The sequence below is a fragment of the Labrus mixtus genome, chromosome 14, assembly GCF_963584025.1.
Source record: "Labrus mixtus chromosome 14, fLabMix1.1, whole genome shotgun sequence".
Lineage (NCBI taxonomy): Eukaryota > Metazoa > Chordata > Actinopteri > Labriformes > Labridae > Labrus > Labrus mixtus.
Window position 1 is genome coordinate 24,716,518 of NC_083625.1, and position 22,082 is coordinate 24,738,599.

The 22,082-nt window shown below is 41.7% G+C and overlaps 1 protein-coding gene across 1 annotated transcript; it reads left to right on the forward strand.

Moving 5' to 3' along the window:
* Positions 1-2,560: 2,560 nt before the first annotated feature.
* mogat2 (monoacylglycerol O-acyltransferase 2) lies at positions 2,561-20,362 on the forward strand. Its single transcript, XM_061055936.1, has 6 exons — positions 2,561-2,745; positions 4,848-5,026; positions 17,482-17,686; positions 17,971-18,145; positions 18,392-18,591; positions 19,973-20,362. Exons 1-6 carry the CDS (start codon positions 2,652-2,654, stop codon positions 20,125-20,127), a joined length of 1,008 nt encoding a protein of 335 aa, XP_060911919.1. The 5' UTR covers positions 2,561-2,651; the 3' UTR covers positions 20,128-20,362.
* The last annotated feature ends 1,720 nt before the right edge of the window (positions 20,363-22,082 follow it).

Below are 22,082 nucleotides of genomic sequence, written 5' to 3' on the forward strand. Positions count from 1 at the left end.
CTTGGTCTCGATCCCTAAATGTCCTGGTCTCGTCTTTGTCTCACCCTTCCTTGGTCTTGGTCTTGACTTGGTCTCGCCCTGCCTTGGCCTTTGTCTTGACTCGGTCTTGATCCCTAAATGTCCTGGTCTTGTCTCGGTCTCAGAGCACTCTGGTCTTGGGTATGTCTTGGTCTTGACTCGGTCTCGATCCCTAAATGTCCTGGTCTTGTCTTGGTCTAGGAGCACTCTGGTCTCGACTACAGCACTGATATTTAGGATTACAATGCTGTTCTTTGCAAAGTAAAATTCATGAATACAAAAAGTAATTTTAATTGGAAGACATGCACGCTGCTTATGATAATAGTAATCTTATTTAAATAGGACAACCAGCCAAAGCCACAAATGGATCTACTTTGAAGTGTAAACTATTGATTCATGCTGAACTGCCTTTGTGACAAAGATTTTCCATTAGAGGCCGACTGTGCCAGCAAATAGTAGAATACATGAATAATGCCGACTCATTACACACCCTGAGGCTCTGTGACATATTGAGCCATGATTTTTAAGCAATCAAAAGACAAGCACAAATCAGAGTGGAGCTTTTTCACAATGAAGGCTGACGGCTCAGTTTAACAAGAAATGATCACTCCAATGCTGTGAGGATTTATTATTTATTTATTTGTCTCAGTTATATTTACATTGTTTGGTAAGAAGTTGCAGGTAAACATTAACAGGCAGACTGAGCATTGTGTTAATGAGGTAATTATATCACATAGGCCTTGAATAAATCAATTATTAATGAAGATGTAATCAAAACAATCATGGCTGTCATGCCCATCGGCTCGAGTAAATGTCAGTCTAATAAAAGCTAACGAGGGGAACAGATATAAAGAAGATTAAAGGTGTGTGTCTCAGTGTTTCAAGGACTGGTGGCTTTATTATCTTCTGTTATCTTTCTTCTTTTTATCAATACTTCTGAAGAGCATCCAACTTTTTAATCACAAAATTTGATTGTTGACTTATATAAGGCTTTATTAACTAAGACTTTACTTTAAAGGCAGAATGTTTGATATTTTACACAAAAGCAGAAATCAAGTCTATCCTGTGTAAATGTCTCTCTGAGTCATGACTGTCTACAATGAGTGAGAAGCTCGAGTCCCTCTGGCTGTGTTGTTGTCAGAGTCATGTTTAAATGGACGGGACGGCCGGCTCCTCCCCTTGTGTATAAAAGCTGTTTAAGTCAAGGACTAGAGAGAAGAAGAAGAACATACTCACTGATTATTTGGATGTAACGTAAGCGTTTTTAGATCACGCTCATTCTGTGTCAATGTACATGCAATGTGAAGCTACGAGCTAACTAAAGAGCGCTAACACAACAATGCAGGACACAGGCATTTGCAGTTCGAGCAAAGGACAATTTTGACTCCTTCATGCAAGTGTTTAAGTAGGTGGCTTATGGGTAATGTATGCTATGAGATGAGTTGTGGTTGATGTTCCCACTATGACATGAGTGTGTAAATGTCTACAGTGTCAGTGACTAAAGTGACCCAGTTCAGAAAATATACTCAGTTTCTCCTCCTGCTTTGTATGCAGGATAAAGGAGAACAGTTTGTTAGCAGCATAAACAAGCCAAGCAGCCGTCCTGCACCACGGTCAGGGGCAATGAAGCTGATAAGAGATAACAAAACACTGTTTCTAAAGTGTGTTGTTAATCACCTCGTCAGACCACTACCCCACAGCAGTGTTAACAAAAGCGTTAAAATAACTGTATAGAAATGTCTTTTCTTGCTTATGATCTTGTTTGTTTTTCTAGGTCACCAGTATCCATTTCAGTCTGTTTCATGACCAGCTAAGAACTCTTCACAGGAGCTTTCAGTAATATTTAAATCATTTAAAACAACCCCAGTATTAGTTTTATGTGACAACAAAAAGTTTGTCACATCTGTACAAAGGTTTTTAAAAAAATGTATATTACACTCTTTGTCAATCCAGAGTGGAAATTCTGGTCTACACTCTCTTATTGAGACTCAAAGGCCAGAAATACACACATACACAAACAGGACCTGTGGACATGTTTTAATGGAGAGATGTCAGAGTGAGGGGCTGCACATGAGAGAGCGCCAGAGAAGGTAGGGGTTCGGTTTCCTTGCTCAAGAGCATCTCGGCAGTACTCGGGATGTGACCTGGCACCTCTCCAGCAACTTTTGGTCCGGTTAACATCCCGGTGACCCGCTGGTTCCCAATCCAAGTCCCTTCAGACTGAGCTATATTTGAGATGCTGTAATATGGTGGCTCAACCACATGGAGCTACATTTACAAGATTGAAGACATACTTATTATTTTGCTGAATTATAACCATTGACTTTTAACATTTAAAAGCAACATGCACTTGTATTTAAAATCTGTGTATTTCACTGACTTGTGCTTCATTTTTGAGTGTTGCAGCAGCTCCCTCCTTGCAGGGTCAAGGGTCAGATGTTGTAGATATGGATTGACTAATCAAACCTTTGATTGGGTCTCTGAGATAACACAGTCAGCAGGAGGTGATGGGGAGAGAGGTGAGAGACGCAGACTTTGGACCCACTTCACTTCACTTCACTTCTTCGCTCCTTCTCCGTCTTCTTGTCCGCCGGCTGCAGCGCCTCGGTTTGTCTCTCTTCTCTCGTGGAAACATGAAGATAGATTTTGCCCCTCTGGATACCCCGCTCAACAGGAGGCTGCAGACGGCCGCGGTGCTGCAGTGGGTCTACTCTTTCCTGGCCCTGGGTTAGTGTGCATGTTTATACACCACTCTAATGGAAACATCCAGAAATGAGTATACTGATTCTGTGTGTAGACATTAATGGATAAATAAGGACACATCTGAAGATATTCTTTGTTTTCTTTATGTTCTAACATGTTGTTCTAGCTGCTTGTTAGTGAGGTTTGATGGAAAATAAGAAGTAGAGAAGTGTTTTCAGAAGTGTCAAGGCTGTTGAACATCCAGAAGAGGGAGCCAAACAGATCTGACCTGAGCAGAGTGCAGCAGTCTACACAACGTCTGACCTCTGATTTAACCTCAATTTACCTTTGAAATGCTTTGAAACAATTGCAAATGAACCCAGACTAATGCAGAGTTTGTATTTGTTAAACTCTGAAATACAGATGTTGTACATTTATGGTTACTGTCTGGCTCCAGATGTTTGCATTGAAATGATTACAAACTGGATGTAATTTGACCCTAAAGCATAAATAATGTTACATCATTTATTTAAGAAAAAAGATAGAGTTCTTATACATTGGGGACCTCCAACCAGCGTTCATCACCATTATGTCTGCCAGTGTTCCTACAATTAATCCTCTTCCTCCTTTTCCTGTTTACTTTTCTCTCCTGTAGACAGATCATTCCTCTTCCTTTTTCTTTGTTGACTTTCAATGACAATTTTTGGTTTTCACACTTAACAGGGCAACAAGAGTGAGTCCTGTCAGATGGGGCCCCCTTGGGGACGTCCATTGGTACCTTCATTGAACAATTTGCACATTTTGGGCCATTGCTTTGGTTTAAGTTTGTGAGCCCTCAGGGTCCCCCTTCTGGTCTGGGGCCTCAAGCAGTTGCCTGCCTTCCCTGATGAAAAGCAACACCAAAACACTTAACATCAGCTCAACGCCATTTTTTTGTCACAACATTCAGCAAGGAAGAATTATACAACATTTCAAATTGCCCCTGTTGTTGCATCAGCAGCGTGTGAATGTGGTCTGAATGGTTTACTTTGACCTGCAGAAACCATTAAGGCTCAAGTCCATTTACCATTACAAATCTCCAACTCAGAAGTGGAAGAGAGATGATTTAAAAAGAGACCAGATTGTGTCATTTCACATCTCCGGTCACTGCAGAAGCTCTCAGGCAGAGGGAGCCTGATGCAGAATAAAGACACATATTTTATCATCTTAGCTGAGTCCCCATGCTGACCCGGGGGTCCGGGGAATCACTGTGTTTTAAACAATCAGACCTTTCAGACAGCAAGTTAAACTAACAAGTCACATCTTATTCGCTCTACACTCAACTCATTTAGTAAGGCCACATTTATTCCATTGAGACAGAATCAGTTTTCAGTTTTTAACCAAAATTACTGCAAATAATCTCAACACAGGGACTCAGGACTTGAGCTGATGCCAGGGCTCATTTACACATTTCATTTTCTTGTGTCATTTGTAGAAGTGCATGCTGCCCCCTACTGTAGTGGAGTGTGTAGTGAACTGTTTTCGAGCATCTTTTAAGTCATCAGTGATTAAACCCCAGGGAGTAATTGAAGTGTCATCTTTTCCGCCTGTCATATCAGCAGACATGTTCATATGAGGCCTATGTCGACAAATTATTTCTCAGCTTTTGAATACTGTTTGGGCATCAATGTGGATTTTTATTGTGCTGTTTGTTTTGGAAAGTGATTTAGCAGCTGACTGTGTGCACGCAGAAAAATGAATATGACCTGAGCTCAGATAAAACCTGCAACACTGATAACTGTGAAATATTAAAAGTTTACTGGTATAAATCCAACACGTTCTCCCACAGCATGACTCCACTTTCAGCCACCACTTAAACCACCTCCGCTGTCATCACAGGAGAACTGATAACTATGATGCAGAGCCGATGCCTTCCATTCATAAAAGAGCTCATTTTAGCAAACACATGACCCTCTAGTAACCATTCATATCACATGTTTTTACTTTTGTCTATTCTGTATAATGTGTGTATTCACAGTTCTGGATCTGGTTTTAACAGAGAACAAATCATGTATGAAGCATGAAGCATCTATTAAAGTGTTTGTTGTTTTATTTATGTTTTTAATAATATTCCTTCTACCTGTCTCCCTGCTTCTCTCTGTCCTCAGCCCCGACCTGCATCGTCCTCTTCTTCTACCTCCTCTTCACTCGTTTCTGGCTCATCAGCGTGCTGTATGTCGTCTGGTGGTACTTTGACTACGACACACCATCACGAGGAGGCCGCAGGGTGCCATACTTATGTCGTCTGAAATTATGGGAACACATGCGGGATTACTTCCCCGTCAAGGTGAGAGGGAGGGACGGAGACAGTTGTGGTTTTTTTAGAGGCGTGTCCAGACTTTATTGGACTGGAGTGGAGATATTATGCAGGGCTGGCATGAAGTTTGTGTGCACAGAGATATGAATGAAGAGCATTAATGTTTCATTTCTGAACTTTAAAAAGTGACACGATAGAGTGTGACATACAGGTCTTCTTAGCTTAATTCTAAACTCAAAAAGAAGATGAAACATGTCACTATTTTAAGTACTTAAATTATTGCAATCATCTGTCTAAATCCTAAAACACATTTACTAACTACATTTTAGCACACAAATGTTGTGATTTTTTTTTCTATGGGGTTGCAACTGCAGCTGAAATTGTTTATTTTAACTTAAGTCCCACCTCTGACAAGGCAGAAAGCCAATCATTATTAAGGATTTTGGGGTTGCACCCAGGGGTCTGATTGGATTTCAAGGGGGGCCCATGCCACCCCTCTGGACACGCCCCTGGTTGCTTTGTACATTATAATTCAATCAGGGCAGCTATGGCTCAGTGGTAGAGTCGGTCGTCTCTCAACTGGAAGCTCGGGGTTCCTGCAGCTGTCCAATGTGTCCTTGGGCAAGTTGCTTATGAAAATGGTTTAGCTAATACTGATGGACTCTTAACACAGCAGACTCTTCCATCAGTGTGTGAATGTGAAGGTGTGACCTGCGGTGTAAAAGAGCTTTGAGTAGTCAATGGACTAGAAAAGTGCATTTCATATCGATTACGGTGGCCTTGAAGGTCAAAACAGGAAATAATTTCAGAAAACACGAAGAAGTCAAATTTGAAATATTTCATTTTTTTGTGTTTTATGAAATGATTATTAAAATGTTGTATTTTGACCTTCGAGGCCACCGTACTGTAAAGTAAATGTAACTGGGTTGTTTGATTTTTTTAATGTAACATTTATATTTTGATTTATTTATTTATATGTTTACTTACTAGGAGCACTAATTGCTTAACACAATCTGCATCAATCAAAGTCAAAAGTACAAAAAAACCCACTACAAATAAAAGCAAACAATCTTAAAAACCTTTTAGAACAAAGTTACGAAATCAAAAGTGATTACATAAACTTAGAATCAGGTGGTCGCTTCAACTTGGAAACAAATGAGATTCGTTGTCAGGCAAAAGGGCAGTTATATAAAAAATGTGTTTGAATAATAAACGATTAAAAACAGAAACAGTGTTCGCTGATTGAATACGAGGTGAGATTGTTAAAAAGTTCCCCGTTACCTGAACCTGGACTCTGACAGCCAGCAGGTCCTGATCCAGCAGGTCCTAATCAGGTTTTAATCCAGCAGGTCTGATAGGATTTTTTCTGGACAATAAGGAGTCAAAAGTTTATGGAAGTATTTTATTTCCTCCTCTTGTAAAGCCGTGTAAATTATTGATAAGATTTCAAAGTTGTTATGAAAGTCTGGTCACATAACCTCCTAAAAATCACACTGACGCTTTTTGTTGACTTTATTTTCAGATTTTCGACACAAGACTAATGTTGTGATTTCACACCCGCACAAAACTCCAGGAAACTGAACCCAAACAGCCGAATTCCTCAGGCTGAAATTACTCAGAAGTAAATTTTCAGTGGAAGTCAGAGTGAGCTGATGTGAGATAACAGCAGGAAATATTCTAATATATTATCATTATAGCGCCAGACTGCATTGCCCAGTTAGCGTAGCTTAGCATAAAGACTTACGACAGCACTGTTTGCTGGACTGCTTCTTGCAACCACAAGAAGTCCAGAGAGTCATCGCTTTTTTCAGAGAAATATTTCTGCAAGAAAACAGAAAAGTCAGCTCACTCAATGTCCTTCAAAGTTTTTTCATTATCTCAGTAGTAGTTTTCATGCACCTGAAGTCTTATGACTGTTTGAGTGCACTCCTTTTTCTGCGGTAGCGGAGAAGTGGTAAAGAAAACGGATGGTTGGATGAATGGTCTGTTCTGAATGTATGACTGTTACACGTCTACATTAAAGACAAATATCGTACTTTTGACTCGTCTGCGTCTCTATGAATGTTCTCGTTACTCGCTTCTGCAGCAGTTCTGCGTGTGGGTTGTCTAAGTTGTGTTGCCGTAATTGTACATCGTACGTTTCAATGGTTGAACATAGAACAAACACAGAGCAAACATCACACAGATCACACATGTAGAGTAACTTAACATGCACGGCCCTTTCTGAAAAGCCACAGATCAGTACGGAGTGCAGACTCTTCAGTAGACTGAACCCTCGTGGTCATTCAGTGGGCATTTTTCTGGTCCACCTCAGTAGACTGAATATTTCACCATGGATACTAACTTTGTGCAGTATGGTTTGGATGCATCCTTTCAGTAAGTGAGTTGTATTTTAACTCCCACAATGCTGTGTGAAATTAAATGTAAAACGTCACTTAACATCAACTCAAAATCAAATCAAACGAGGATGGATGCGTCAGATTTGGGTAACAGGCCTTTCAAATGTTAAGTTGTTCAATTGTTTACATGCAATGTGAAGTTTTGTATTATTTACTTAGCCACCTTGCTACATGAGGCGGACTCATGACGCCACTTCCACACTGAATGAATCAGACAAAGTAGGAACAAATATCGGCCTACTGAACCTCTCCGGACATTGATCTAATTCTGGGTACGGTTAGAAGACCTCCACCTGATGACCTGAGGGGCCGGGGCGGGTTGTAGACTAAAAAAGTTAATAATTTTTTGGCCTATAAAACATTGGACTGGTATCAGTATTAGCTGCTCTCCTGCTGCCTGCCTCCCTCTAGTGGCCATGCATGAGTAGTGCACCAATATCAGCTCGGGACGTTTTGCTTTGGATGATGAAACAATCCAAACGTCCGCTCAACCTTTAACTGTGTTTGACAGGTGACATTTAAAATACAGTCAAATCTGAAGAAAAAAAAAACACATCTGAAAACTACACGCATACAGTAAATACAAACAACGTGACACAACATGACAGAGCCTATAGATCACCTCTGGGCGAAACTTCACCTTTGGACTGTGGACTGGCTGATAAAACAGAGAGCAACAACAACAACACCAACAGATACAACAATTCTAGACAAGCTTGGAATAAATTATCTTTAGGTTATCTTTAAATATTTAGAGGACATCTTTTTTATGGTGGAGTAAAAGTGCCAGGTATAGCGGGGGAGAAGAGAGAAAAAGAAGAGGGAAACATTCATTATTAGAGCCAGGTGTAAGAAAAATTTAAGTGAAAGACAAATGTTTTTTTTTTTCTTAACTTTGAACTTTTCTTAATATGATTATTTGGCACTGATACAAAAATTCCGACTTCATTCTTAGGAGAAGAAATTAAAGCTAAAAAAATCAGCAGAGGAAGATGTGCTCTTTTATTTTGAAAAGAAAAGGAAATATGGAAAACAAATCATCCTCCTCTGATTGATTTTCACTCACACCAGACACTAAAGCAATGCAATGTCCACTTTATTCTCAACATAACGACTTTCTGTTAGAGATATAAAAAATAAAAGCTCCTCCGTCTCATTTGTGGCCCTTTAACTCGTGTGAACCATTTAATAGAACACGCTCTTAAATATCATTTCTCTTTTTCTTTAAGTATGGTAAAGTAGAAGAAAAGTAGGTCAAAGTGTACAAAACCAGCTGATCCATGACACAGATATATTTGTCTCTTTACATACCGCAAGTTATTACATATTTCTGTAAACAAGACTCAACATATTCATTAAATTTGTCTTCACAGATATGAACGTAACATAGTAACCCATATCTGTCTGTTTGACATCGTTCAATAAATCACATGAATCTTCTTACATCAGAATAAAGATCATTTTAGAATAAAGATGAGAGAGAAATAATGATATATGCTACCACTTACACCTTATCATACTTTATCTCTGTACATGTTACAAACAGCTTTATAACCGTCTGTCATATCTGTCGGGAGATTTAGAAAGAGAGGGTAAACATATGAGCTGTAAAATTAAAGATAAAGACGAGATGAGATAACCCAGAGAGGCAGAGAATACAGTAAATCAGCCTTTATATAAATAAGTCAGTATGATGATAATAACAGAATAACAGAACAATAACAAGATATCCAGGAGCACTGTGAGAAGGACATCTTCGTATACAGGTTGGGCCCCCACACAGGCATAGAGTACAGACTTGACAGAACGGACTTCTCGTCCCCACACTCCACCAAAGTGTGGGGCTGCTGGGGGGTTGTAATGGAACTTGATCTGTTGGCGAGCAAGTTGTTGCTGCAATGTTGGTGCCATGTTTGCAAAGGCCTCCTTTAGCTCCCTTTCCCCTCCTTTAAAGTTGGTCCCTTGGTCTGACCAAAGCTCGGCAGGGGTTCCTCTCCTGGCAATGAACCACCTCAGAGCCATCGGGTAAGCATCAGCATCCATTCTACTGAGGAGTTCTAAATGTACAGCCCTGGTTGTTAAACACTTGAATATGATCCCCCAGCGCTTCTCATGGCGTCTGCCAATCTTGACTAGCATGGGCCCAAAGAAATCCTTGCCAGTGGAGTAGAAGGTTTGTGTAATCTGAGGCGAGCAGCTGTGAGATCTGCCATTTTGAGGATGGACCGCCGAGCTCTCCAATGTTGACATTCAGCACATGAATGCTGGTGCCTCCGCACTGCCTCCCGACCACAAAGTGTCCGGAAAGACCGCCGCAGCTCTGCGAAGATGCGTTCTGGTCCGGGATGGTGCAGGTCTCCATCATATTTCTGGATTAATAGACGTGTAACTTTGTGTGAGGTGTCCAGGACGACAGGGTGCACCGCTGAGTCACTCCGTTTTGTCCTCTGGTGGTTCCTGGCTGGGCCTCTCGGGCCAAGTGTCAGGAGTATGGAGAAGGAAGGGGGGTCCATGTTGACCATCTGTTATTTTCAACGAGAGCTTCCAGGGTCTTCCCTCTGGTCAGGTCATCTGCAGGATTATTCATGGAGTCTACGTAGCGCCAGGTGCAGTTCTCTGTCAGCTCCTGTATCTCAGCTACTGTAGCCCCGATGAACACCTTGTAGCGACAGGACTGGGATAGGAGCCAGGTTAACACAGTGGTGGAATCTGACCACAACACCGTATGGGAAACTGTCAAGGTGAGTTCTCTTTCCAATACACAAGCCCGCTGTGCTGCAACAAGAGCTGCACATAGCTCCAGCTGTGGGATGGACTGAATATGTTTCGGAGCAACGCGTGAGCCAGAAGAAAGGACAGGTATATCTGGCCTTTACAGTTCTCGGTCCGCATGTAAGCTACAGCTCCATAGGCTTGCTCCGAGGCATCTGCAAAGATGTGCACTTCATGAGTTGCACCCTTAAAGTCCTCATCCACAGGTAGGTATGCACGAGGAAAGGTAAGGAGAGGTAGGGACTTTAACTCAGACTCCCAGCTTGACCAGGCATGTAGAAGCTCAGAGGGTAAGTTGGAGGCATCCCAACCTCGCTGTTTGTCCCATAACTTCCTGACGATGAGCTTGGCTCGGGTGGTGAACGGTAACAGGTAACCCAAAGGATCATAATGAGATGCTAAGACTCTGTAAATGTTCCTCAGAGTTGGTGCTTCATAGGCTACAGGCCTTTGTTTGTAGCCCAGAGAGTCAGTTTCCCAGTTCTAGCCAAGCCCAAGTATTGAATCAAGAGGGTTGGACTTATCTTGGGCAAGCCACGGTTCCAAGCTTGCAGATCTGGCTTATTGAGGCAAGTGGCTGAGGTTGTGAAAATCTTGCAAGGGTGTAAGAAAGGGCCAGTTTACCAAAAGCAGGGGCTGGAGGCTGAGGATACAACCACTTTGGTAGTGAAGGTTTAGCAGGTGGGTATACAGGGTCTTTAAAGCGGTAATAGAGTTGCTTACTGTCTACCACCTGCTCCTCCATCTTGAGGTGGGACATGCCTCTGTGCAGATCCTGATCCAGCTCAGGCGAGGGTGGAGGATCGGGCCAGTCCTCCTCTTCCTTTGGTTGGGTTACACCCCTGTAGCGCTTAGGGCTTGTCTTGGCGTGCTGGATTCTACTGGTGGGCTACTACATTCACCCATATCTGCTCTCAATAAGCGAGCTTCCTCAATGAGTTCTTTGATCTCATCTCGAGTCTCAAATAGTACATTTAAACCCGACTGGAATATCTGTTGTGATTGGAGAAGCTTAGTCCTTTCCTCTTGGATGGCTCTTAATTCTTTCTGGAGACTAGGATCACGATACTGTGCTCCCTGGTAGGAGGGTGTGTACTCAGGTCCGACATCACTATTCATATTTCTCCTCTGAGTGAAGCCTGGAGCTAGCTGAGGTATCTCATAATGAGCAGCGTCCCCATGGAAGTGATCAGAGTGAGCCTGAGATGTCTGGAAGGGGGTCATCTGGACTGGACCCTCCCGGGGAAAAAACACTCTCTCTTCTGGGTAAGGATCTAATGGGCCCGACTGTGACTGATCCCTTTCATGATATCCCACATAGTCCACTTCATAGTCGTGAAATCTTGCAGGTCGCCTTGTTAGCCGTTTGGTCTCACATCAGGCATCATCTCCTGCTCAGAATCCATCCTGAATACTGTCAATCCGGCTTGAAGGACCAATGTTTGAGAGGTAATAAGGTGCAGCTAATTCTTTAAAGGTTTTGACTTGAAACAGGATGGTGTATCAGTCAGGCTACAGAGTAAATGATGAGGAGACGTGGTCTTAAACTGCCTTGTGGTCCAGCAGTGTTTATTCACTGACATCCAGGATTGTACATATTTATATTTAGTGTTCCGCCATTGACTCAACACTGGAAACACTGTTGGATATTCATACAAGGACAGCAGGATTATAACAAAGGTAAAATTAAACATAAACTTTGTTGCAGAGTACAGCGAACTTGTAAGCTGCCACTCTCATCTCTGACGACACGCACTTTAGTAAACTGTACATGAGATGCTTACTTCATCAACATGCAGGAGGAGCGTGATCGATTAACAGGAAGGCCACGGACGGTCTGAGCCTTTTATACAGTTTTGACTTTAGTAAGATAAAAGTTATTCATAATGAATTGCATGGCTGATGTAACAGTTGCAGGCGAGTTAGAGCTTTTTGTCGGGAGGCTTAAGGCCCGCCTCAGCTCCACCTTTTGGAGGTCTCGAGACCACTATTTGAATGTCTCGGGCTCGTCTCTGAACCGTCTTGTCTCGGTCTCAGACTGGGCGGAATTTAATCAAGACTGGTCAAGAAGTTGGAACTAGAAAAGACGGCACACTGAGTAATGTTCCAATAACGGGTTGGCAACAATTCAGAAAAATCAATATGGATGCCTGCAGGATTACCTTTGTTGTGTTGACAAAATGTCCACGATAGAACTTACATGACACTATAAGTGCTGTTTGTCCCTTCTCCCCTTCTGTAGTCTCCAGTTCTGCCCACTGATTACACAATGAGCTGCACCTGGACTCAGTGTTTAAAAGCCTATAGCGCTCAGTTCAGGAGCAGAGAGACTTTTGGAGTTGGGGCTGCTGTGTCGCTCAGTCAGGGATTGTGTGTTCTGTTTTGTTAATCTAGTTTTGAGTTTATCTTTGTCATATGAATTAGCTGTCTGTTAATAATGAATCCTTGGGTTTGGATTTTAAGGTTAAGGTGTTTGATGTCACTTCATTGGGTCAGTTTGTGGATTGTTGTTAACCCCAAAGGGCTGCCTAATGGTGGGGCGTAACAACCATAAAGATGTTAGAGAGATGATACATCCAGACCATATAGGACAATAATAAACAAACTGCATCTAAAAATGACAATGTAATTTGCAAATAGCAAATTAAGAAATCCAAAACTTTCCTGACACAGTTCAGATATAGAAACACATCCTTATAAGCTGTTTGCTGAGCTTCATTTGAACTGCTTGAAATGGGCGGACACTCCCTGCATCCGGTCAGGGTCAAAATGATGCAACTGAGGCTCTGAAGCAGACTCATGTAGTCTGAAGAAAAACCTCTTCCCTTACATTTTAAATTCAGAAACCTTTCTTATAGAAAGATACAGAGGAAGCAGACATGCAAATAAACTCTCCCTTAGAAACCGAATCAGACGGGGCGCTGCATAGCCTTGTGGTTATGCACGCACCCCGTGTACAAAGGCTGTAGTCCTCATCGCAGTGGCTGTGGGTTAGAATCTGACCTCTGACCTTTACTGTATGTCATACTCTACTCTCTCCTCCCAACATTTCCTGTCTCTCTCTGCAGCTGTCCTGTCATAAAGGCAAAAAAGGCCAGAACAAGATCTTAAAATAAAAGATACTGAATGAGATGAGAAATCTTTACATTGTTAGTAATGCCGTAAATATCCGGCACTAATCAGAGAGAGTAAGGTCAGACATATCGCAATTAGGAATTGTGTCAGTCTCAAATTAGAGATGTTGTGTGAATACATGTCAGACAGAAGTATATCAGAACATACTGCTAATAATGAAAATAAAAGTAGACTCATTTCTAAGAATTATAAAAAAAACCCTCTAAACCTCTGAGGTTTTCTCCTGCTCTCATGTACTGCTCAAGAGAATCATCTCAAGGATCATCTGACTGTGTGTCGCATTAACTCTGAAACAAAGAGTCAATGTGAGAGTAAAGAGGAGCAGTGTCCTTCAGAGAGCACAATTTGTTTCATTGGTGAGTCTTCTCCCACCGTTGCTAATCTCACCACCGTCAGCTCAGACTCAAAAGTCACCAGCTGACGAGTCCTCGCTTGTTTATTAAGAGAAGTAGAGAACATATTTAGACAGGGAGAGGATGGAGATTTATACAGAAGTAAAACACTAACAGAGTACATTCATCTGCCTTGGTTACATATTGGTTTACTCCACACAAGAAGAGATTATGCAGTAGCCCACAACACTTATTTTTAGGTGAGTCACACACACACAGTTTTTAAGCATCTGTTGTCTGTCTGTTGTCTCATCTGTCATCATGTTGCTGTTGCACTATCATCATTATTCACCATCATTTATCCTCCCGCAAAGAGTAGTGACAGATGGATATCACTCCCTTAGCACTCCTGGAATTTTTGGGAGAATTTCAGGAGGACTTCCCCGGAAATCCTCCTGACCTGACCGTTCACACATGTTCACCCCTCTCCTAAAATGCCACCTTTTTTTATTGCACTTTATCCTGGCCATACCGGTTGCTGTATTTTGTGTCACTTCTAAATTTTTCAGTATGAAACAGTACATTTTGCTCCTGTTAGTTCCATTACTATCTAGTATAACAAAAAGGAAATAATTTGCAGAAAAGGTAAAGGGGTGATAATGGATTTGAAGTGTTTAAAATGTAAATTCTGGTTGGTGTTTTTTGATTTGGATTAAAAAAAAAAAAAAAAAAAACAGAGAATCGAAAAAGACCAAGTACTTTGAGTTTCCTGTTGTATCTTTCATCATTAGAAGTACAATGATTTACACAAGTCTGATGAAGCAACAGAGTCCACAGACTGAAAAATTGGACAGCTTGTATTCACACATGCAGCCCGCCCAGAAAAGTTTTGTGCAAGTGTGAACAGGGCTAATGTCTGTAGAAGAAATCAGGAGCTTTGGCCTGTTGGTCAATATTAGCATAAAGACGAGATTATCAGAAAGCAGTCTATGGGAAGATCTTTCTTTTAGCCTTTCTTGAGCTAATAACTGGCTAACATTAGCTTGTAGGAGACTCTGTTTCAGTGCAATTAGTAAAAGGGCTAAGTGGAAGAAAGTTTGCAGGTAAGTAGGCCAAATCTGACCAAAGTCCTCGTGTTGACAGCCTGTCAGGAGGACTCTGATTGGTCACTAGTGGACAGGTCCTTTGTTTTTAAAGTGCTACGGCCTCCACAAGAGGGAATCAAGACAATGATTAACTCTGTGAGCCGGAGGCAGTGTGCTACACAAACACAGGGGACCAAAAACAACACTCTGTAAAGGTCAAAAATCTTGACCTGCTTCTTAGAACATAAAGGTCAGTCTGATTGCTTTAATGATACATGTGATCCCTACAAGTACATGTCTGACAGAAGCCCTTTGTCAACGCTCGGGAAAGCTTGCTTTTTTTATATACCGTAACAGGAAGATACAAACGGCAATAAAAGAGTGAGCGATTTAATGAAAATTAACTGAATAAAACTTTTTAAAGTTAGCATGGCTTGCTGAGAATGTGCCCCTGAATTTTACCCTGAGAGCGGAGCAGTGGAAACTTGAAATACTGATCTAACACACAGATACCAACAGTGAGTGGAAAGGATTTGTTATTTTATACAAGCGACCACAATGACTGCAATGTGTTGCAGACAATCCAGGCTTCACTCTTGACAATGGCCGCGAGTGCCTCCCACTATCTCCTCTTTTTTGAGCCAGAGAGTGCACACATACAAAGCTCCACAGGTGAGATACAGTATCTTATCTGGTCTTTATTTCTTTACACTGCAGAGCAAAATCACTCAGTTACAAGGTGTGATAACAAAACCAAAGAAAAATGATCTGCATTCAAGTGTTAACTATAAAGCAACTTTTTGAAGTTCCTGCAGAGTTGCAGCCAACATCAGGGACTGAGAAGCAAATGATTCAGAAACATGCTGCAGGTGGGGAGATCTCTAATTCCACAAGAGTTTATTTCAACTTTCTGAGAGATCAGAGGAGCTGCCAAAGAACTTCTCACCTCTACATGCGACCTCATCACCATCCGATCAATCAACCAACAAGTCAGAAACTTGCTTCACTATAATGCTTCAAAATGTACCCAAACTTGATTAAATCAAACACTTCTTCAGTTCTGTTTATTTGTAATTTGCATTTGGCGTTAGGTTGTAGCTGTTGGTTGCTGGTCATGTTAATGGCCTAAATACGAGTGATTTGAAGCAAAAGGTCTTTTCATAGGCAGCTTTGGCTCAGTGGTAGAGTGGGGCATTTATCCGAAGAAAGGTTGGCGGTTTAATTCCTAACTTTGTGTGGTCCATATGTTGAGGTGTCCTTGGGCAAGACACTGACCCCCAATATACTTCCAAATGCAAACCCATTGGTGTCTGGATGCGTTATGTACTGGACAGTTTGGCCCTTAATGTAGCGACCTTTGCTATCAGCATGTGATGGGTGAATGTGACATGTATTGTAAAAGCTCTTTGAGTGGTCTGGAGACTAGAAAAGCTCCATGTGCGGTCCATTTACCATTTTATTGTGTTCATGTGTTTAACATATTAGGACTTAAGCCCCATTTCCACCAAGCGGTCCGGTTCAGTTCGGTTCGGTGCCTTATTGGCATTTCCACCGTCAAAAGTTGGGATACCAAAATAAGGGATCTGTACCGTCCTACTTTTGGTACCCTTCTGTTGGGGTGCCAAGGGTACCGATCTGACCCTAAAGGGTCCCTTTTGTTTACTGCCTCCAGTTCTTCTTCTTCGTTTAACTTAATTAATAGCGGGCCACACTGTGTAGGGCTGCTATGATGTCACACTATTACATAGCTGACGCGGGTATCTCCATCTGGCTCACACTCCGCTTACCAAATAAGGGAACAGCTGGCTGTGGAAACGCAAGCAAAATCAGAGTTTACCGTACTGTACCGAACTGAACCAAACTGTACTGAACCAAACCGGACCGCTTGGTGGAAGCAGGGCTTAAAAAGTTTGAATGGGGAGTAACATGTGGAAAAGGAGTCCCAGGCTGGATCCAAACCAGAGCCGCACGCCAAAGCCTCTGCACATTGGGTGCATGCACCAACCACTACGCCCACTGGCGCCACACCAATTGATCCTTTTAAAACCACCATGACTCCAAATATATCACGAGTGAAATGATTTCCCAGAGGATTTTTTTTAGTCTTAAAAATTTTTAAGTGTGTCATGAATGACTTGGAACTATGCAGACTGACACCGGGGAGGAGGAATATTTTAGACATTCAGAAGCTCACATGAGCAACAGGAGCTGCAATAGCAGCTCAAAGGTAAACTTTGCAAGTCGGTCTGCATACATGGACTTCTATTTTTCTGTATTTGATGTTTGCAGTAGAGGCAGAGTGACCAATGCTGTATTGATCCATTATTTAGGAGATCCTATACGGCAAAGGATTGGGCAGACAAAATACCAGAATCTGTAGCAAAAATGTAAATAGTAGAGTAACGTTAAGACATGTCAAAATTGATCATTCAAGGTTTTGCAGGTTTATGAGTGGAGATTACAGTATGATGTTTCCACACAGTTTGCAGAGGCTGCAGACATGGAGGGCTGAGGGAGAATTCAGAGGTCAAAGACAGAAGTTTAAATTGGGATACTGGTGCACATGTTTGGGCTGCGGCCAGCTGGGTCACCATTATGCTGCAACGTCCGCTCTTTCAGGAGCAATATCATGATCTGATGATCTAAAATATTCTCTACAAAAAAAAAACCCAGAATGATTACGATTATAATGTTCTGACAGGAAAATGTACCGCTGTAACACTTAAAAATGTTCCCATTGTTCTTTTCTTTTCTCCCCTCAGTTGGTGAAAACCGCTGACCTCGACCCCAGGAACAACTACGTCCTGGGTTTCCATCCTCATGGTGTTTTGGTGGCCGGAGCTTTCACCAACTTCTGCACCTACGCCACAGACATCACCCAGCTGTTTCCTGGACTCACCACCTACCTGCTCATGTTGCCCCTGTGGTTCAGAGCCCCGTTCTTCAGAGACTACATCATGTGTGCAGGTGAGGGACAGAACAAAATCTTAATCCCGCTTAGTCATGTAACACATTCTTTTTTGAGTCTGCACCAAAACTTCCTGGTTTGGCTGAGAAAGAGATCTGCGTTTGAAATAAAATATGTCTTAAATGTTGACCTCTGGCTTCAAACGGCCCAACAGCAGAGACACCTCAATAAAATATTTGTAACTTTTTACGATTGGCTGTGATACTGTGGTAATTTGTAGGAATTTGAGCGACTTCAATCTGTGTATTTTATTTGAATCCCTCATACACTTCTTTTACAACAGGTCTGATTCCTTCGGACAAAGAGAGTGCACGATATCCTCTCAGCAAAAGGAAAGGTGGTAACGCTGTGGTCATAGCTGTTGGTGGGGCCCCGGAGGCCCTGGACGCCCACCCCGGTACCTTTAATGTCCTGTTGGCCCAGAAGAAAGGCTTCATCAAAATGGCCATGGAGCACGGGTAAGAACAAAGATCGCCCGGAGGAAAGAGGACAGTTTTTATCCATTCAGTTCAGGTCTGTAGCTGTTTGAAATGATTGTGTGTCAATCTATTCATTTGAGGTTTCAGCGTGGCCTCTTCACACAGAGGCTCATTCAACTCTCTCACGTAGAAGTTCCTGTGAAAACACTGAAACGCTCACAGGATCAACTTTGGATTTAACGATGATACCAAAATAGTTCATTAATTTAAAAAATGTGTTTTCAGTGCTCATCTGGTGCCAGTGTTTTCTTTTGGAGAGAACGAAGTGTTTGATCAAGTAGGAAACTCACGAGGAACCTGGCTGAGGTGGACACAGGAAAAGCTGCAAAGCATCATGGGTATCTCCCTGCCTCTCTTCCATGCACGTGGTGTGTTCCAGTACTCCTTCGGTCTCATGCCCTACAGAAAACCCATCCACACTGTGGGTCAGTACACATTATACTTATTTATCACCACAGCACAGTACATCCTGCAGTTAAAGTGAGCTGTCTGTACTTTATGTTACTGATCGATTTAATCTGAGGATGCCGTGGAACTGGGTCAAGTATTCAACTCCACCAAGCTTGACTTATAAAGCACCTCTCATGCAAATGTGCTGAACAGAGTATTTCAAATCACAAATTAAAGCAACACAGAAGAACTCAAAAGTTGTCAACAACAGATCAAATTGCAACTTTAGTTGTATTGTTTTTTTGGCAGTCAGTGAATAAAAGGTCAAATAAGACAAAATAAACGCTAGAGATTAGATACAGAAAAGACGCCCTACAGTTATGTCTGCAGGCAGCAAGCTTTTAAAAATACAGATTCATTTGGGGGCTTTAGTGCTTTAATGTCGTGATAGGACAGTGGATATAGTCGAGGTCGGATTCGAACCCATGCCGCCCGCCTGGAGGACCACAGTCCCCGTACATGGTGTGTGCTAATCACTACGCTACCAGCGCCCCGCCAGTGAGCTTTTAAGGTCACATATTATGACAAATAGCCTACACTTTATCGTGTTTTTTGAACTCTTATATGTATCCCTATTCTGTCTACAAACCCCCCAATAATGAGAAAAGTCCATCCTCTCCATCTTTTACTTGCTCCTCTTTTCAGGTAATGTGTGCTCAAACAGTTCCCTCTGCTCTGCTATAAGACGGTATCAAGACACCTTTGGGCTCGATTATTGTGAAATTGACCACACCGTTACATCCCTAGGCAGAGTAACAAAGTCATGTTTAGGGATTTAAAGGTGGTCAGAGTCGGGGTGAGTCTAAACGCAGCTTGGAGATTATTTCAGGTCTGTGCTGCATGAAAACTACAAGTTAAGAATATAAAGTCATCAGGAAAATATTACTTGAGATAATAAATGTATTGAACTTACTGGCTTTAAACAATCTGCTTTTTGTAATCGGTGTAGTCGCCCCCTGCTGGCCATTTGAAGAACGCAGGTTTAAAGACCTTCTACAATAGCTTCAAGGGCTTTGTCCACTTTTTATGTCTACAATATCCATGCTCATGTGTTTCCTAAGCAGCTGTTGATTTTGGCAGAGGGCATCCATATCATCGAGTTGGCAAATAGTGTTTCAGGGAGCGCGAAGAAAATCAGAGAGAGTTACAGGATTTGTCAACCGAAAAAAGAGATGATGCCCAGTCTGCTGCAAACACCCTTAGCAACAGTTACACAAACAGCTGACAAGCATGCGGCCCTAATGCTATCACGCTTTGGATAAACACACACCTTAGATTGCATCAAACAGACAATATTGCAAATCATAAAGTAAACTGACCGAGTGTGTTTTCCTTCACCTTGTCACCTCTCTGCAGTCGGACGGCCGATCAGGGTGGAGAAGAACGAGAAGCCGACAGCAGAGGAACTGGACGCCCTCCATCAGCTCTACATGGAGGAGCTCAGCAACCTGTTTGATGAGCACAAAGGAAACTACGGAGTGGACAAGGACACACACCTGAACTTTGTCTAAAGTGGACTGGAGATGGAAAGGATGCATATTTATTGGTAAAGCTCTGGGGCTGCAGGCTCAGATAGTTTTACTTTCTGAGAAGCTCTGTACACCAAACTCTGCTCTCTGATGACCGGTTTATTAAAGAAGATAAACTGATATTGGTTCTGCAACATGACTGTTGTATCTGTTTGTAAAAGGTATGAGATGATTTCTGTAACTTCTGTATGAGATGAAATAAACAAGATTCACCCTATTCACATGGCCGCCATCTTTTTTTTTTTTTTACAGATGTTAAGCTCGTACATGTTAAAGTCATGTTTGTTGCAGGTTTGTAAAACATACAAACGTAAGGCTAAAAAAACAACAACCTGCTTACCTTAGCATTCGAAGCACTTCTAGCTCACATAACTGTTAGCTAACAAAATGTAACGCTAGCTCACATTTAGGGATATCGTACTGCATTGTAGTTTAAAACAACATCAAAGTGTAATATAAGCTAGGAAGGATTTGGATGCTAGCATTCTAAGATTGTGTTATGTTTTTCAATAATTATCAGATGGGTTTTAACTAGAGCTGTCAAACGATTACATTTTTTAACAGTTTATCACATTTTTTTTTTAAGATTGATTTTTGGGCATTTTGTGCCTTTATTAGAGAGACAGGACAGTGGATAGAGTCGGAAATCAGGGAGAAAAAGAGTAGGGAATGACATGCGGGATGCCTGCTTGGAGGACTACAGCCTCCATACATGGGGCGCTCGCTCTGACCACTGCGTCACCAGCGCCCCAGTTAATCACATTTTTAATCACATGTTCACATTATTTTGCATTTAAAAGTAAAAAATGTTAGGCTTTTATTTTGGTTTTTTTTGTACAGTCTTAAGCTGGGAGTACTCCTGCAATCCTGCTTTTATTTTGAAAGAAAGTAAGAACCTTCTACAATTCTACAATTCATTTAGCTTTTATCAAAGCAACATACATTAGAAAATAAGAACAATGCTGACAGGAAGTGACCAGAGGCAGAGCACAACATCAACATCTGTTCTTGAGAGCTCTAATCAGTATAGAAACCATCTTAAAATTATCATTATCAAACAAAACCATTGTCATCAACATCATCAATAATATCAAAACCATCGTTCCATCATCTGGAAGCCACGACAACATGAACTTAACCATAGCAAAAAAACCTCATTACCAATCAAAAACTGACGTCAGACACCTCAAAGGAATGGTAACAAAGGTCAATGTGTGATGTCATAAGATGGATATTACTTTGGACTTGTCAGCTGAGCTGTCTGAGAGTTTGTTAAATGAGACATTCAAAGATGCAGCAGTGTCCTTCTTTTACATCACTGTGACGACAGAGAGACACTGAGGACCACTATCTACGGAGAGCCTAAAGGGACAAAATAGCACGAGATAAACTAACCCTAACCCAATGCATTAACTTTTGACCATAACTAATTACCATTAACTAGTTAATGCTGACAGCCCTTAAAGTTATTCATCATTCTTGTGCATGTTTTTTTTTTTTATGCAGTGGATCGGAATTTAAATTGTTCATTATATGTGATATGTGTTATATGTCATTATATGACTCGTGACTTCTGCAGAATCATTAGTGAAAGGTCAAATAGCCTCAGAAAGGTCAAATTATCCAGTTATGATTCACTCAGCAGAAGAAGCATTTTTCAGTACTTTTCTCTCAAAGTCAAATTAGCTCATTCAAATAATTACTTTAAGTAAAGTTCTGGAGTACTTCCTTATATTACAGATACTGGGGGCCTGTAGCTGTTGGTGAGTGTGCCCAATTCTCTAGGGCGGCCTGGGTTTGAATCCAACTTATCCTCCATGTCATTCCCCACTGTCTCTCTCTCTGTCTCTCTCTCTCTCTCCCTCTCTCTCTCTCTCCCCAGTTTCTGACTCTATCCACTGTCCTTTCTCTAAATTTGCAGCTCCAAAGTAAAAGGA